The sequence below is a fragment of the Coffea eugenioides genome, chromosome 6 (genome assembly GCF_003713205.1).
Source record: "Coffea eugenioides isolate CCC68of chromosome 6, Ceug_1.0, whole genome shotgun sequence".
NCBI lineage: Eukaryota > Viridiplantae > Streptophyta > Magnoliopsida > Gentianales > Rubiaceae > Coffea > Coffea eugenioides.
In genome coordinates, this window is record NC_040040.1 from 35,285,705 (window position 1) to 35,304,305 (window position 18,601).

The 18,601-nt window shown below is 35.7% G+C and overlaps 1 protein-coding gene across 1 annotated transcript; it reads right to left on the minus strand.

Moving 5' to 3' along the window:
- Nucleotides 1-4,247: 4,247 nt before the first annotated feature.
- LOC113775711 lies at nucleotides 4,248-18,420 on the minus strand. Its single transcript, XM_027320695.1, has 7 exons — nucleotides 17,902-18,420; nucleotides 15,891-15,945; nucleotides 15,556-15,630; nucleotides 14,383-14,474; nucleotides 9,562-9,643; nucleotides 4,804-4,887; nucleotides 4,248-4,611 (listed from the first exon to the last, which is right to left on the minus strand). Exons 1-7 carry the CDS (start codon nucleotides 18,261-18,263, stop codon nucleotides 4,486-4,488), a joined length of 876 nt encoding a protein of 291 aa, XP_027176496.1. The 5' UTR covers nucleotides 18,264-18,420; the 3' UTR covers nucleotides 4,248-4,485.
- Nucleotides 18,421-18,601: the final 181 nt, after the last annotated feature.

The following is an 18,601-nucleotide window of genomic DNA, read 5'->3' on the forward strand; positions in this document are numbered from 1 at the left end:
AAAAGGGTCGGATACGGAATATAGTATTCCAACCCGTATTAGACCCGGATCCGGATATAAATGGATTAATAATTTAAAATATATATATTTATCAATATAATTTGATTAGGGTGATGTATTTGAGAAAAGTCAATTTGATTTCTTTTCTTATTTGATTTTTTTTTTGTATTAGTTAGAAATTAGTTTACAAATATATTTTTTTCTCATTTTTATTAGAAATTGTAAGTTTTGATAAATTTTTTGGGGTAGACCAGACCCGAATCCGAGACCCGTCGGATTCGGAACCGGAACATAGAGTAGAAGACCCGTCGGGTAAACGAGTCGGATCCAGGTCCGGTATGGTGTGCCGGGTCCTGGTCTGGAATAATGAATTCCGACCCATTGACAGGCCTACACCTTACCATCCAACTCAATTCTCCCCCCTAGTTCTTTTGAATACTTTTTAAGGGTATTCTTAATCACATTCCATCTAATGACTTTCATTAGGTTGAATTTATATAATTGCCCATAACATTTAGAGTTAAAGGGACATCGTGCTTAGTACATTAAAAAGATACATAGATAAGAACACTTTCATGAAATAATTGATACTAAACATTTTTAGTATCATGTTTATATACTTAGAAACCCAAACAATCATAATCTATTCTCATATATTCTTACTCCCAAAGAGTAGATTGTTTCTCCTATCCTGCAGATTAACTACCGCAAAAGTTTTCTATAGAGTTCATTTTTTCATCATTTTTACTATAGGTTGTATCTCCTCCTTCAACCCACTCAGAAACTAGAGATGAAGTATTGTTAAGAGAGTCTAGGATCTCTGGTCAACATTAATGCCTTGACCTCCTCAAGCGTCTCCTAATGTTATTCCATAATTCTCAACTGTTGTAACTTATTGAATTCTTCCATTTCGTCTCTACGCCCCTTATCTCCAAATCTTTTAGTAAAAGGATCACAAAAATCCAGCCAGTATATTTTTCCTATGGAGAATTTTACTCCTGGATACCATACTTTTGCTCTCCCCTCCAAGAAGACCTCTATTGAATCTGCCTTTAGCAACTTGGGAACTTGAAAAACTAAGAAATATTTGTTACATTTCCTCAGCCATTCTCTGGGATTATCCCTAGAAAAGTAACTCAATTCCACCCTTGGTTGGTAAGGAGTGTTAAATACCCCCACTCATCATCAGTTCCTTTCATTTCCAATCCGTGCATGCAAATTAGGAGTTAGCAGCAAGGGCCTTGTTGATTATCAAATGATCTTCTTGAACTTTCTCTTTGTTTAGCATCTTCATTATAGTGTTCCTACCCACCATGAGAGAATCCACCTTTGCGTCGAATTTCTGCTCCTGTTATTCTATCTTTTCCAGAAATGAATCAATTTTCTTGATTTGCTCCCACAATTTTGCCTCCATCTTCACCTGAAATTGACTCCACTATTATTGAAGACTCTCCATAGATTCTTGAATTTTTCCTATACTGCTTCTTGATTTGTTCCTCCAGGAGCTTCAATTTTGTTCTATCTACCATTGGTTTGTTAAATGAACTACTGATCCGAAGGTCAACCTTGCTTGGGTACTAATTTGTCACATTCTAGAGGCTTGCAAATTATTTTGGTAATTTTATGAAGAAATTAAAATAGAATTAATGAAGCTATGAAGATATGAAGTAAAGAAAAAGATTAGTAAGAAGAAGGATATTCAATTGATTCAAGAGAGAGAGAGAGAGAGGGAAAGGAAATGGAAATAATTCTGTTACAACTAATGCCTTTTTTCAATAACCTCCCATACTTTATAGAGCACCAATCATCCTTTGGCAGTTGTCTCAATTAACAAACTAATGACAATAGGCTAAGTAATGTAAAATGTAGTAAATATGCTCAAAATGCCAGTTACATGCGCTTTCAAATCACGCTCATATGAATCCAAACTATTCAATAAGAACTCAATTGATTTACAACCCTATTTGATTGGGCAAAAATTTGAGTAGGCTCAGTCTATTGCCGCACCCATAGACCGAGTGGTCTACAATTTGTCATATCATCATAGTTGAATGAATATTGAGAAATTCAATTTTATGTGGAATTCTGGGCGTCTACCATATCTGTCTGACCAATTTCGACGAATTTCAAGTAGGAATCTCGATCTCTCTATCTCCTTCTTACATAACTTTGCCAAGCTTTTTCTTAAAAGGAAAAAAGGAAAATAATTTCCTACATCATCTAGTAGTATTTTTTAACATGAGAAATTTTCTACCCATCCAAAAATTCCAAATCAAAGCCCTCGAATATTTATCACTAGATTGGATTTTTTTTTTTAGACATAGCAGGAAGCTTTAGATTAGCAACCACATCAAGATCAGCTTAATTTTGGATAGATTATTGTCTTCATCCCACAAACCTGGACAGTGCTTTCTCTGCTTTCAAGATGTTGAAAAGTAAAAAGAAAAAGATGGAGTAGATCAATTACTCCTTGAGACTATCCATTCTCAAGGAAATTTAGTTTTAGAAAAATGAAAACTCATACTCCTTTCATCTGATTTTCATATTTACTAAAAACACATCACCAGCCTTAAATTTCTTGGAGAATATTAAAGAGGTGTTGCAGATTACTTGCTCAGACAAACAAAAGTGAGTGCTTGTAGGGGAGAAGAAACTTTTGATGAAGGGACTGAGTTTAAAGATTTGAGGGAGGGTTAGCAAGAGATTTCAGCGGTTGCAAGAAGTGAAGGGGTAGGCAACCGTGTTGATTGGGGAACAGGAAGAAAGAGAGAGAGGGAAGAGAAGGGATGGGCGTAAATAATGGTGGTGGTGATTGGGGTTTGGGAGAAAAGCAAATCTGGATCTAGAGTTGTCTAAACTGTGAAGGGAGGTAGAAGAATTGTCTGAAGCACGACTGTGAGTTTTGAAAGTGAGAGTGCACCAAAATTTTTTAAAAAAAGGAAGATTATGATGAGGTGGCGTATTATATATCACTTGGTCTATGAGCGAGCTCATAGTTTGGATCCACCCAAGTTTTTGCCATTTGAACATAGTGCACCATGAACACACATTACACTCATTATTGTAGAGCCAACTTGTTCCCTACCTTAAAGCAATGTTTTAAAACTCGGACTGTTAATTGAACCAGTGAGGTGTTCGAGTTAAAATTCAATCGGTCGGACCGTTTCAACCCTGGTTCAATGAATTTTTTTAAAAATAATTTATATATATATGCACAAAATAGGACATGCAATGGACTAATTTAAAACTTTATATGATGAAAAGTTTAATATTTTCAAAGAAATTGGATTTTCAAAAATAAATTTTTTAAATTATAAGTTGAAACAAATAAATTTCATCTCAATCTCAATTATATCTACCAAAAAAAATCTTAAATCCAACCCAAAAATACCACAATATTTTGAAATTATACAAAAGTCACGTCTATGAAATTTAGACATTGTGAGTTTAAATTTTAATTCACGTTTTTGGGATTTAAAGATTGCAACTTAAAAAAATTTTGTAGTTTAGAGGAAGTCAGGAGAATCGAAAATAAAGATGCAAACTTGATAAGAAACAAAAAATGAGATGAAAGTGAGTGGTTGCGGCATTTAATAATTAGTCTTTAGGGTTAAAGAAAAACAATTATTTTTTAAATTGTTTCAATTTAATAGACAAAAACAAAATTAAAAGATGGAAAAAAACATCAATAAATTAAAACTAAAGAGGTTTGATTAAAAAAGGAGTGACAAAAGAAAAGAGGAGAGAGAGAGAGTTGAAAATTAGAAAGAAAAAGTCATTAGAAGATGAGATTTTGTTGAGAAAACGGAGGAAAGAAAGATGAAAAGTTGTTTTTATATAAATGTGGTATAAAAAAAAACTAATTGGATGTTATGATGCAATGATTACTACACTAGCCTTCTACAACAAAGATCTCGAGTTCTATCCATACTAGAATCATCGATTCGACCGCTTTTGATGGGTTTGACCGATTATTTGATAATTTCAACTATAGTATAGAATCGAACCGGTATCATGACTAGTTCGTGGTTTCGCCGGTCAAACCGGCCGGTCTGGTCCGATTTTCAAAACATTGCCTTAAAGTTGCCTAGAAAAGACAAGCTAGCAGTCAATCAGCTAATCTGCTTGCTGATATCGTTCAGACACGTGCACACACATATGTATATATACTACTATGAAGGAGGGAATGAACATTAAAAAATCTATTCGTGGTAACTTAATCTAATGTTGATTCTTCAACGAGTCTGTAACAGAATCCATGAGATAAGCAATTAGATTAGAACGGATTTGCTATTTTTAATACAGAGTTAAATGACAAAGCAGCTTCAGGAACAATTGGCGCTAAGCTAAATATTTCTATACAGGAATTACATAACTAGGACATTAGAAGAGTCAGATTGGATAATTACATCTTCAAGGATAGTTTAATTTACTCCACGAAGGACAGTAAGCGTGAAGCAGAGAACGCAGAAACAGAAGGATCAATCACGGTGCTGAAGATGGCACTGACAAGTAGTCTCGCCATTCTTCTGGCATTCCCTTTCTTGATCTAAGCATCTTCACAGCTGAGGCTGTCAGAGGTATTGCAAGTATGTCAAATTCCTTCGGTGCCTGCACAATTGGTATATGCAAAATTGTCACCCGTAAATGGGAGAAATCGGCCTTCATGGTTACCCTGTTATTGAAATGCAACACAAAACAACTAGTATTCTAGTTTTAGAGTGATTGAATGTTAGTCCAACAGAATAGTCCCGGCATATTTTCTCCAACGGGCAAACCACTGGAATGGAGAAATGGATATACCTTGGGGACCTTCATAAGTTTCATATTTGCTTCTTCTGGCATCTTTTGACCCTTTCTTGAGTTGCATTTGGCACAGGCAGTAACCTGTTATCCAGAAAATCACAAACGCAATTATACTGATGAATAGAGAGAAGTAAGGCAATAACAAGCTACAGGAAAAGATTCAACCAGTAGTTCGAGGTTTAGTCAGGACTCCTGCAATCAGCTACTAACATATCTCAAAATGGCACCAACAGATGCTATGAAGAAAATCTGTCATCTTTTCTGGCACTTGCTAATCTCAGATACCACAAACTACAACCTAAAATGTATTCCTTTCCCTCCATTTAATGGTACCACGCTTTACTCCTGTGATCTGATCTTTAATGTCATAATTTCCAAGCAAAAAAGTTAGCACCGGTAAAAGGTGTGCCAGATAAGTTTTTAATCAAGGACAAACTAGCTTCTATTAGTTGTTATATATTGATGATCTCTCTTTTCCCTCTGCACTTAAAAAATCATTGATGGAGGGCCGAGCTCACTTTTCAACCCATTTTCTCGTTCAACGAGCTATACAATCCAACTTAAAGCAATCTATAGATTATGAAAATATGCATTTCATTGTATAGCGCTTAAAGAATGTTTGAGGGCAATTACCTACGCCCAAAGGTAGAGATTTCAAGTGAATTCAGTATCTTGATAAATTCATGTTTCTATTCTCACTTCAAAATCCTGCGTGGTCTTTGTAGCATCGTTACCGGTGACTATTGTAGACTGACAATCTATGCTGATACACTAAGCTAGATGGAGAAGTATGGTAGATTCTTGTAGTAAACAGACAAAACTATAAGCTAGCAATACCCAGAGGAACCCTGTTCATAGACACAAATATAAGCTTATTTGCTAAAATTAAAACCATATTAAATAACAGAGATCTAGCTCCAAGAGAAGCAAAATCTTCTTTCGTAATATACCAGCGGCAAGTATGGAATTAGTTCCTTATCTTTTTTCTTTCCTGCAAGTATGGGATTTATTCTTTCATGATATAGCTTATATTTGCAAGTATAAAGCTTTTTTAGTTGATGAGAAGATCAACAGCCCAAAAACACTAGCAGTAAGAAACATTCACTGGCATGTGGGACCAATCAAAAAGTCCAGAAGTAGATTTAGAAAATGAAAGAAAGAAAATAAATTACCAAAATAATAATAATAATAATAACAGTAATAAGTTTTCCGGTTAAGGTGCAATAAAAGCAAGCAACCTCCTATCTGCTGAAATTTAAATTTCAAAATGATTTATATACAGCTTCATCCTCTCCCTTGTCTTGCAGTTTTCCGTATTAATTGAAATAAATATATGGGCATGAGGAATCACGTGATTCCTCGGGAATGGCCACACAACTCAGAACCAGAAATAGATCTGGGGAGACAGGATCTATCAGGAAACTGAAAGTTTCAGATCTTGCAACTAACAAACACAGTCAGTGTTTTTGGAATCAAAATCTGCAAAGGCATATCCAGCTGCAGCCAACCATCGTAAAAGCAGAGTTTAAAAAAAAACATAAGCAAAATTTTCACCAGACAAGGCAACCAAACGCTAGTATAACTGTGAACTGTTCAAATCTGCAGTTAGCCCATCAAAATTTAATACCCTAAATTGACTATGGCAGAAAATTCAAAAGTAGTAAGGACTATGGAAAAAAATGTAAAAGCTTTGTTGGGGAAGCAGATCTGGAGTTTGATCACCAATCCAAACATTTTGGTAAGCAAGGATCTGAAGGTTAAATAGTATCACAGTGAGTCCATATGCAGATGTCGAATTCCTAAAAATGCATCTTGGATTTGGAAGAGTGTCATGGGGGTGAGAGAGCTAGTGGAAGAAGCAATCAGTAGATGGATTGGAAATGGAAGGAGTACTAGAATCTGGGAGAACAAATGGATCCCAGATAACCCTCATGGGAAGCCAGTGACAAGGAGACCACTCAACTGCAATTTGACAAAGGTGGAAGAGTTAATCTCTGATTTCAGATGGAACAGACCCCAAATTTTCAAGACTTTCAGCAAAACAGATGCAGAAAATATGCTTAAGATTACCGCCTTGCGAGAAGAGAAGACAGCAATTTGTGGAAGTACAGTAACTTGGGTCAATACGCTATAAGCTCAGCATATAAGATGCTGAACAAGGAGCAAAATGACCAAACAAGAAGCAGCAGAATAATAGGAGAAACAAGCATGAGTGGTTCAACCAAGCAGATGTGGAAATACATATGGAAGCTCAAATCAAACAGAAGCAGGAGTTCTTTTTGCGGAAGTGCATCAACAATACACTCCCAGTGAATAGCCTGATAAGGGAAAGAACAAAAGCAGGAGACCCTACATGCAAAAGATGTGGAGAGGATGCTGAAACAGTTGAGCACTGCTTATTACATTGCAGGTCCACAGAGGAAGTTTGGATGGTATCTCCAGTGCAGTGGGATGGTATAGCAGAGATGAGAGGAAGTTTTCAAAGATGGTGGTGTGCAGTTGTAGAGGCTAGGAATTGCAATAATGGACAGGACCACATAGCATTAACTGTACATATTTTGTGGCAGATATGGAAAGCAAGGAATGACTGGGAATTCCAATTAAAACAGAGATCACCAGCACATAAAATACAGAAAGCTCACAAGGAGTGGATAGAATATGAAGAAGAAGTGGAGAAAGAATCAAGAGTGAGCATTCCTGAAATACATGGAACCAGTCAAAGGAATGAAGGTGACATCAGAATCAGTGTTGCAGTCCAACATCTACAGACAGAGCAGAGAGTAGGAATTGGAATCATTGCTTCAATGATTCAGAACATAGACATTGCTGGATGGGCTCTACAAGAAAGAAGTACACGCAATCTGTCCCTAGAAACAGCCGAAGCTCTCGTACTTGCTCTTATCAAAGCAAGAGAGACAGTGGACCAACATTGTTGTGGAAGTCCCACAAAAGCAGCTTTTGAATCAGATAAAAACGGGAAGAGCTAAGGACATCAGGTTGTTTACTCTGATTGAAGACATCCATAATCTAAGTTCCTTGTTTCCCAAATGCTCATTCTGTATAGCCAATGAGGACAAAATAAATAGAAGCAAAGTAGTTAGCAATTATGCCTTAGGCATCTTTTGTGAGGACGAATGGTACAATCCTCAGTGCCTTAGTGCACATTTTGTATAGTCATGATGGAGCCTTTGCTCATTAAGTGTAAAGCTGTTTTTTTTTTTTTTCCGAAACGATAGAAATATTTATTGCTAATAAGAGAACAGTACAATATATGAGCAAGGGCTCTGTTGAAGATATGTGATCTGATATTATGGAAATATTTGCTATTGTAAATATTAGGAAAGATTTTATTATAGTATCATATATTAATTATGTATCATATGATTATAGTATCATATATTAATTAGGTAGTAGATTGATTTAGATTAGCATGATTTTAGGATCTAAATTAGGTTACACTTGTGTATATATATTTGTATATTGTGTAGTCCAAAGAGATGAAGAAGAGTATTTTCTCTCCCTTTTTCTTAGTTTACATGGTATCAGAGCTTCAGCCTCTGTTATCAGTTTGTCTTTTGACGCGACCCTATTGAGTCACTTTTAGGTCTTTCTTGTGTGAATTATAATGGCAGATATGAAAGGTAGTAGTAGAGAGATGAAAACAGTAATTTCTGATGTTATTCCTCGAACATAAAAAATTACTGAACACAAATTGAGTGGAAAAAATTTTTTGGATTGGAGTAAAACTATTCGAATATATCTGCGCAGCATCGATAGAGATGATCATCTCACTGATGACCCACCCGTTGATGGGGAAGAAAAGAAGGTTTGGCTAAGGGAAGATGCAAAACTATTTTTCAAGTGGAGAGAACAAAGCATATCGAAATTGATTGCCACTTTGTTTGTGAAAAAAATCCAGCAAAACTTGATCTCAACCAGTCATGTGAGAACTGGAGAACAGTTAGCTGATATTTTCACTAAACCTCTAAATGGTCCGAGAATTGATTACATTTGTGGCAAGATGGGCATGATTAACATCTATGCTCCATCTTGAGGGGGAGTGTTGAAGATATGTGATCTGATATTATGAAAATATTTGCTATTGTAAATATTAGGAAAGATTTGATTATAGTATCATATATTAATTAGGTATCATATGATTATGGTATCATATATTAATTAGGTAGTAGATTGATTTAGATTAGCATGATTTTAGGATCTAAATTAGGTTACACTTGTGTATATATATTTGTATATTGTGTAGTCCAAAGAGATGAAGAAGAGTATTTTCTCTCCCTTTTTCTTAGTTTACAGGCTCAAACTTGGACTTTACAAAAGTGTACTAAGACACTGAGGGTCTAGAAACTCCTCATCAAAGTGAATGTGCATTGCTTTCTTACTCAGTCTATCACTGAGTCTATTAATTTCAACAGGCGGACTATCAAATGAGCATGTCCTAAACATTGAGCTGAGGTCTTTTATGTCCTCTAGGTGAGCTGCTAGACGTATATCTCTTGAGGCTTGACACCTTATCAGTTTTAGAACCTGAGAGCATGGTGTTTGGATCTTAATGTACTGCCAGCCTTGTTCCTTTATCTTGCATAGGTGTAAAGCTGTTATATCGATGAAATTTTTGTCATTTCAGGAAAATAAAAATAAGGACTGGCACTAGTAGTCATTAAACAGCAGTGGTTAAGCACCATAAGTATTCTACTATTTGAGGGCTGTAATGAATACAGTTTTAGACCATTTTACCAGATTTTCCCATGTCCATTCTCCCCCTCTAGCAATTGGCACGACATGGTCAATGGTCAAGTACTCATCGGAAGAACAATACCTGTTAATGATAAACACCAGACACTTAGCATACAAGCAACAATATAGCAGTAAAATAATCGTAACTCCATAATCAATAAAATGTTCAAATAGAAATTCCATCTTTGAAAAGGATAAATTACAAAGCCAATAGCTATAAAGAAGTGCTTTCAGAAAAGCATCATGGTGGTATTAGTTGTAAAGTTCCCATTTAATGGCAAGGATTAGAAGCAGAGAACTCTATATCCTTTCTAGATGCTTAATTGACACTAAGATGCTCAGTTCAAGAATTCTAGATGTTGGCGTTGTCTGAAACTATTGAACCAGCTAGATGTAAATCTTCAGGATTATCCTATCCTTCCGCCTAAACTTGATCTTTGAATAGGTAGACAAATTGAAATGAAAATTCAGGAAAATGACAACTTATCTTTGTCTCCAAAATAATTTTCTCCTCAGCATTCCCACCTATAACTAAAGCTAGCTCGTTCAGGGGTGTTCTAGGCTTAACATGCACTTTGAACCTGTGGTAAGCAAGTCCCTTGCACATTTTTTTTCTTGATGTACCTACTTCGTGTAGTATGTTGTACTGTGGCTATATATTTTACTCCTCATATTCCGTTAACCACTTTCAAAAGCATCATGCTTGATGGTTTTTTGGCTGACTATAAATAGTGTCACCCTCTCTTTTACTCCCTTTTTATACTTCTTTAATTCAGTCATCTTTGAACTGCTAGATCAGTAATTGTTGTTAAATAGCATACTAATACTTACAACATACAAGAAAACTTTGTTCATTTTCATTAATGAGTACCCATGCATATCTTTTATATCCTTCTAGATAATAGTGTAGTGTATTTCAGCATCTACCCACCCGCAGATAGGCATTACCCGTTAGAAAATATCTTTCTTATAATCAAATTGATTTATATTCCCTCTAATATCATCCTTTATATTTGTTGCTAGCTCCCTCTACCTGACTTTCCAGTCTCTTTTCCCCCATAAGCAATCATAGCACAATGAATTGGGAGTGAGTAACTTGTTGAGTGGGAAAAATAGGCTAAGACTTTTTTGTTTTTTAAAGCACAGATTACCTGTTGGATTGACAATGATCAATTTAGTAAGTTCTTTCTTTTCACTTCTGACGAGGTTTATTACTATTTTGAGAATGAACCAACTTGAAAGCTGTGAAGAGAGAGAGAGACAGAGACAGACAGAGACAGAGACAGAGACAGACATAGATAGAGAAAGAGACCAAAAGACTAGGAGGAACACAGGATACTTTTTTTTTTTGGGTGGGGAGGGGGGGGGGTGTTTGGCAGATTCATGGATCACATAACATCTGAATAAATAAGTACCAGAAAATAAAAGTAAAACTGATAATTTTAGATTATAGAACTAGTATTGTTGCAAGATGCTCTGAAGGTGCTGTTCAAATACATCAAGTGCACTCATCCAATTCATGGTTGCAGGTTGAATTCTTAACAGGTTCCTAAATCAGGCCTCCTGCAGAAACTCCAGGTCCCTTTCCGAGAAACTTCATCAGCGAATCAGTGCATCCTCTCTCTCTCTCTCTACATGATTTCATCCACTAGTACACCCTCCAATGTTACCTCAATGCATGATTCAAGATAAGGGCATTGGAAAGTAACTCAACTTAAATCAGAATATCCATATTTGGGCTCCCTCCTGGTTATAAGTGCTTGGGCAGCCTTTAAAATAACTTCTTACATTTCAAACCCAAAATTATCCAAATGGTGCTTATTATTAGCTGCAAAAAACAAGTGCTAAAGTACTCTGGCGAATATAAATTGGGTTTCCGGAGCTCCAAGTAGACATGTTCCTACCACTATGGCTTTCCAAACTTAAGAATGTGGCGGTATTATGAGTACTTGATACATGTTCTACAGGTCATGTCAAGGTTTTTCATTCGGTATAAAGTGAAGTCCTGAATGAGCTTAACCAAATAAAATACCACTGTCTGTGGATTTCATGCCCAACCATGGGAAGAAGTGTCATGTAACTAACTGGGTGAAGACAACAACTTGTAATATTCTGGTCTTACAGCTATTTTATCCAAACAAAAACATAAAGTGAAGTCCTGAATGAGCTTAAGCAAATAAAATACCACTGTCTGTGGATTTCATGCCCAACCACGGGAAGAAGTGTCATGTAACTAACTGGGTGAAGACAACAACTTGTAATATTCTGGTCTTACAGCTATTTTATCCAAACAAAAACAACAAAGGCTTGTGGGTCAGTCTGTGTTCAGTTTTCTTCCCTAGGCTACCCAGGCATATGCTTCTTCAAGCATTCAAGTGTACCGGCAAATGTAAATCCACCTTAAACTGGACCGGCTTTGATAAAAGTCAGAAGGTTACCCAACAAAAATCAAACTCTGAATTATTATATGAGAGAACTCGTCATCAAATTTCAATATTTCCCATTCTACAGACAATAAAAACCTACAATCCCAGGAGGTAAGAATTCTCCCCAAAAATCATAGACTTCCAAGGAAACTAGCTGCTTAAAGCAGTTCTCCAAGGTGCAAGAAGGAACAGGTTATCCTTTCAAATGGAATAGGATTCCCAAAGACCAATTTAGAAGTCACAGGAATAGAAAGAGTTAGTGACCGTGCTAAAAGCCCATCTCATTCTCCACAAGGCTGGAATGTCCAGGGCTATATTTTGTACATTTATGTCTAAACAATATTGGGCCCTGCAACTAGTAGTGGTAATTAGAACAGCTGAATTTATCGTACATGGAAACAGATTACCAGTTTTAAGAGGAGAGAGAGAAAAAATATTCATGTAATGAGTTTTTCTTTTTCTTTTTCTTTTTTTTTTAATTACTTTTACTTAAGCACTGTAAGAGAATGTCAATCAACGGGTAGAGATTGTTGCTACAGAAAATTGAGGCGAGTTAATTTAGAAACCTGAAATTTCTACAAGGTAAGAAATGTAAACCAAGGCAGGATCAAGGTACACAGGGAGACAGCAATCAAACTTTCCAAACCAACCTGCCATCCGAAGCAAGAGTTTATTAATTCCATAATTCCCCAACTTTTTGCTAAATGATAAACTAGCGACCACGCTTGTATCATACACACTTTTTCATAGTTTAAAATGTTTTATTTTTTATTTCATGATTAGATTAACCATTTTGACAAGTTATCCCTTCTAGTTTTTCACGGGATTAGGCAACCAAATACCAAGGAACTGTTTTGCATCAGTGCACAAACTAATAGGGCAAGTTTCCACGGAGAGTTTGCATTAGTCCTGATCATTGTCCAATCTGAAGCAGTGGATTTTAGATCTTTTCAATCTCTTTGCACCTTATTCTTCCAGTGTTATGCTGGACTGCATGAGATGGTTATTCAAATCTACCCAAGTTTGATAAAGATAAAAAAATATACAAGTGCTAGAAGTGTTCCAGAACTTGTAGAATTGACGACTTTCAACCATACACAACACAATATGGTGATGGATGATAACCGATTTATAAAAAAATTTCCTGGAAACCTGGGAACAACCATCTTAGTCCAGCTCATAGATTATGACAGCTTCAGATGACCAGTATTTTCATGACAATTATCTTAGCATAATAACCTGAAAAGCATTCTTAAACAAAATTAAAATTGCTATGGCTTTGATCCAACTCTATCAAAAACATCTTAAACTAAATTTAAGAGCATTCTTAGAGGGAGAGCCCTATAGGCATACCATCATAGATGGTAGCAGCTGAAAAGTTTTATTGGTCAAAGGCCTAAAATCTAACAATGACGCCATGACAGGAAGTTCTAGAGTTGGGCTGCAAAATTTGATTGTGGAACAAGTTGGCACAAACTTCAATGTTAACTCGTACGAAAAGTAACATAGCTCTGTTTGGTTAGCATGATTTGCGAACAAAATTTTCAAATATTATTCAACGTGTATCATACACACAATTTCCAACCACCCTTTTATCTCACGTACATCACATCATAAAAAGTGTTACAGTGTTATTCTAAATAATTTTCTCAAATAATCTCCTATCCAAACAAACCCATTATTGTGTACGACTCTATGCCACTATAAATTGTCCTTAACAATGTAGAACTATCTTACAGTGATATCTACTTATGTAAAGCTATGATTTTACATCCATTTGTTCCACAAATTATGTTGTCCTGATACTGTTTAGTCTCGTTGAGTTTCTTTTATTTGAACTATTTCTGGAGGAGATGAATAGAAAAAAATGATCAAAGATAGCCTATATGTGATTCTCAATAACCAAGAAATTTCGTGCTAAACAGATATATCCAGTCCTCATTAGTCTATGTTAGATGGTAACCGTAAGAAAATTAGAATTGTCATTAATTACTTAAAAAAAAAGGATTGCTGAATAAAATTAATTAGACAAGGGAAAGTCCAAAATAAAGAAAGAAAGAAAGAAATAAAGATAAAGATAAAGCAGAGCAATCAAAGGAGAAGTTCTTACTGGTTTCATCAAGAACTGAGGTAGAAACGAATATCATGACAGTGTTCGCATATAAAAAAGAAGGTTCAGACATGTAAATATTATTATGCTAGCTAAGTAGAGTCAGCTAATGGAGCTCTGTTAGATACTTCCAATCATATTCACTTATGGGTCCAGAATAATTTGGCATGCTAAGATGTTTGAATAACATTTCAACATTGATTCTCAATTCGCAATGTCTAAGGAAGTCATCAAATTGTCTGAATTCATAAGATATTATTCATTAATAAACACTTAGTCACTTACTGGCATGTGAAATTGTCACGATAAAATATATTTTTACGACTAAGGTTTCTCTTTACTCTTCTCCGTTTTACTACCTGCAGCAGGTGAGGGACCTGAGACAACAATAAAACAGTCTAATCAATCACTATCACCTCTTCGTTCAAAAATTGAAAAGAAGACAATGAAGTAAAAGACAGGCTAATTGACCAAGTATAAGGCCATACATGCTCCCAGCAGAACCTTTTCTATTGTACCTTTTCTATTGTAACTTATATAATCCATATTAACATATTCTCTTCTTCATAAAAGATTTTGCAACTCGCTATAGGAAATCTCTATGTACCCCACATCTCTCAATTTTACGATTGGTTAGGTCAGGAAGATGGACATGATAAAAATCAGCTTCAAAGAAACTTAACAGAAATTGTGCCAGTGAAGGGCCTATTCAGGTCTCTGATATAGGATAAAACTGAGTATCCATGTAGCATTTCATTGGCATGATGCTGGTCTTAATTGCCCTGCATCTCTTCTATCTTTCTTTTTATTCTTTAAATGTCTTAGATGGGTTCCTTCTACCTCAGGCCAATAACAGTGAAAGTGCAAAAAGAGTTGAACTGCAATGATGCCTGAATGTGTTGATGATTTTCGACAACGAGGTAACCAACTCGTGAAAAGAAGAACCCAATAGATTCAGGGCAGTGATCCGAGTCACTGCATATACCTTAAGTGGGTAGCCTGTCTTTGGTTAATGTTCTTTGTAGTAGACCGTGAATGTAAGCTTATTCATCTTTCATGTGTCACAGAGAGACAGAGAGAGAGTACTCTTGAAGAGATCAGATTTTAGACCCAACTGACCTCATTGATAACACAAGATGGACTTTAGTAGACGTTAGCCCACTTGGTACTAGGAAATGTATTTTTCAAACTTATGTAGGATCTCTCAAGTTAACATCAAGATGTATGCTTGTAAACTTAACTGATTGAGTTTATATAGAGTTAAGACACAATAGACAAGCTCATATGTCATCAATTTCCCAATAACAATGCTTTTGCTGAGCATATTGATAACTTGGTAAAACATATATACTTGATATGAAAAATAATAACACAAAAAAAAAACAAATGATAAACAGATAATGCCTATAGATGAAAACAGATGAGTATAGAATGCAAAGATGCTTACAAGTATCATACCCTTAACACTGCAGGTATATTAAAAGAGCCACTTGGAGAATTGACAGTTTGATCATAATACTCCAAAACATCAGCCTGCATAAACCAATAAGTTAATATCCAAAACAGAGTGGCATTTTGCACAACCATGATGCTGCCCCTGAATATAAATTTGGATGCAAAACCAAAGCCCCAAAAATAGGAAAATACATCCTGATCAGTGAATTATGCTTCCATATGTTGAATTTTATTAGCTCAAAGCAATACAAAGAATGTTATAATTCAATTTACAGCCACGTGGAAACAGAAAATTACACAGATAAGCGATTATCATTGAAAAGGACTAGCAGCTTGACCTTCTCCATGAACTCCAAACAAATGGCACGCTTCCAACACACAACATTGACAGGCCTGCAAAGACATTAGAAGGGACTAAGTCAATGTAAAATTCACAGAGTGCTGTAATTATACATAACTGCTTGCCATATCAACCATGCCTTTCCTTGATACCAAGTACTCGAAGATTAGAGCAAAATAGAAAGCACATACGAATTGTATAACTGAACACACCAATGTCATTGATAGCAGAAAAGTAGCTTGCTCATAAATGTTAACAAATTTGCTCAATAATGAAACTATTGCAGACATGATAGAGTATGTGGCAGTGTGAACTAATATGACATGGAACTTCATTGTACATTCAATGTACAGGGAAAAGAAAAGTGGATCTGATAGTGTGCCAAACAAACAATGATTCGTAAGTCAGCACAACAAAAGAAGAAATCCTAAGATTATTTTTGGACCATAGAAGAATGTACCTTATTTTTGGAGCATCGAAGAATGTACCCTATATTTTATCAAGAAGAAAAAAGATACTACTGTGAAAATGATAGACTGCATCCTGAAATTAGATCAAGTCCTCGTGATTCTGGTCAAAACATTTCATGCAATACCTGGACTCTTATTTCGAAGACATACAAAACTAGAACATTGAAGCTAATGCAAAACAATGTAACAGAGTGCATAAAGTGTTAAAACTATGATTTGCTACAGAAAGTTCTTAAAACCTTGAGGATCAGGGTATACACATTGGTCAACAGGTCTCATGTAGGACGATTGACTTCTCATACAGATTAACTAAAGTAACATTAACTCATCAAATACATAAAGTTAGTAATGGCCAACATAAACTAAGAGATTTCACTAGGGGAGCATCTGAGAGAGAGATATCACCTACTAAAAGCCTACATCTCTACAAGTTAATCACTGCTATGATGGAAAGTTCACCAAGGGAGCCAATTTCCTTGGTCAAAACAGATTAGTGATTTTAAGTTGTCTATTAAAATCATGTAGGCTATGCAAAACACCAAGAATAGGGATTTTTCACTTGTAGCAGTGTCAAACATGGATAATGCATAGATTAGACAAAGCGTGGCTGATAAATTCTCCAAATGGTTTAAAGGCTGCAGAACTTGACATGCCAGCTACCCATAGCTATATTTGGTAAATTAGTAAGCCAAGGATGTCATACACATCTAATCAGAAAATGCAGTTGAAAATACATTATACATGTGCTTATTTCATAACTATCTAGAAATTGATTGTTTTAGCTCCACAGACTAAGAAGGGTGAAAAAACAAAGCTCTGAACAAAGGATCTAAACTTTTCAATTATGCAAAAACTCAAGCAAAAATATAAGGACTAAAACAAAGTAAAGGAGCTCGCTTCTAGGTGCTGATAGCAGCAGTCATTACAATTTTTTTCAATACTATTCATTACATTTTTATACAATCTAACTGCGATTTGCTTTGCATTTTAGGGATGACATCTTTACTGTTTCACTAAGCTCTGAAAAATAGATGATACATAATTAATCTTGTCCATTCACCATCATCACACTTTTTTTTTTCATTCACCATAATCACACGATAAGATTGTACCATTAATCTTTCCCACGACAAAAGTGCAGAAAATTTTACGTACAGTAGGAAAAATTGAAATAGCCAATCCCACTAAAACTATCCTTCATTATTTTTCCCGGTGATTTTCAAGACAACCTCCCACATCAAAAATTGTTCAAATGCACCAAACATCACTTTTATTTAGCAACTTGTACTGTCCATGCATACTAAGGCTAATGCAGCAACATCATCTTTAACAAACACCCTCCCCCTTTCCCCTTTCCTTTTCTCAAGGAAGATCAACTAGAGTGGAATATAATTTCTGTATTAACATCATGGAAGTAAATATAGCTAACTCAGGATTGAACTTGAACAGCAAATAGTAATTAAAAAGAAAAAGAAAAGGAAAGGAAAAGGACCAGCAATTCACCCAAAAATCAGTAAAGACAGAAATGGAAGGAAATACCTGTATGCTATATCCAAGACCAAGCCTCTGAAACAAGCCAAATCATCCTTTTCAGATTCAAATTCATCCATAATCTCATCAAAAATCTCATCTTTCCTCATTTTTGAGTCACTTAATTGCTTTGATTTGTCCATAGAAGAAGAAGAAGACGACGCTGATGATGATGGTGACGCATGCATTTTTCTGCTACCATTACAAGCACCTGCAGAGCTGCTGAGCTTCCTCTTCTGAAGTTGAATAGGAACTGAGAATAATGCATCACTGAATCTCAATCCCCCACCATTTCCCACGTTGGACACAAACCTCATTGTCACTCCATCATTACTGAAAACTGGCTTCAACCGTCCTGTAATCTTCGCCATTAAACCAAACCAAGAAACAGCAAGAAGAAATGGGCTTTTCCTCTTTCTGTAATAGGAGTAGGAGTATTTGTCAAAAAATAATTGAGCAAAGGAGGACAAAAAAGACTGATACTAGCAGAGGACAAGAAAAGCAAGAAAGCATCAGATGAAAGGTAGTTTTGCTTCATAATTTCGGCGTGCAATTTTTCGTTGCCACATATTCCAGGGGACCATCCTCTCGTAATATCTGCCATGGATCCTTGAGTCGCAGGCATTGACATGTTTGTCCTCAATAAAATCTCTCTTTTGCCCATTTTATCAAACAGTTTGGTCGTTTCGTCTCATGTTACTCTCTGTCT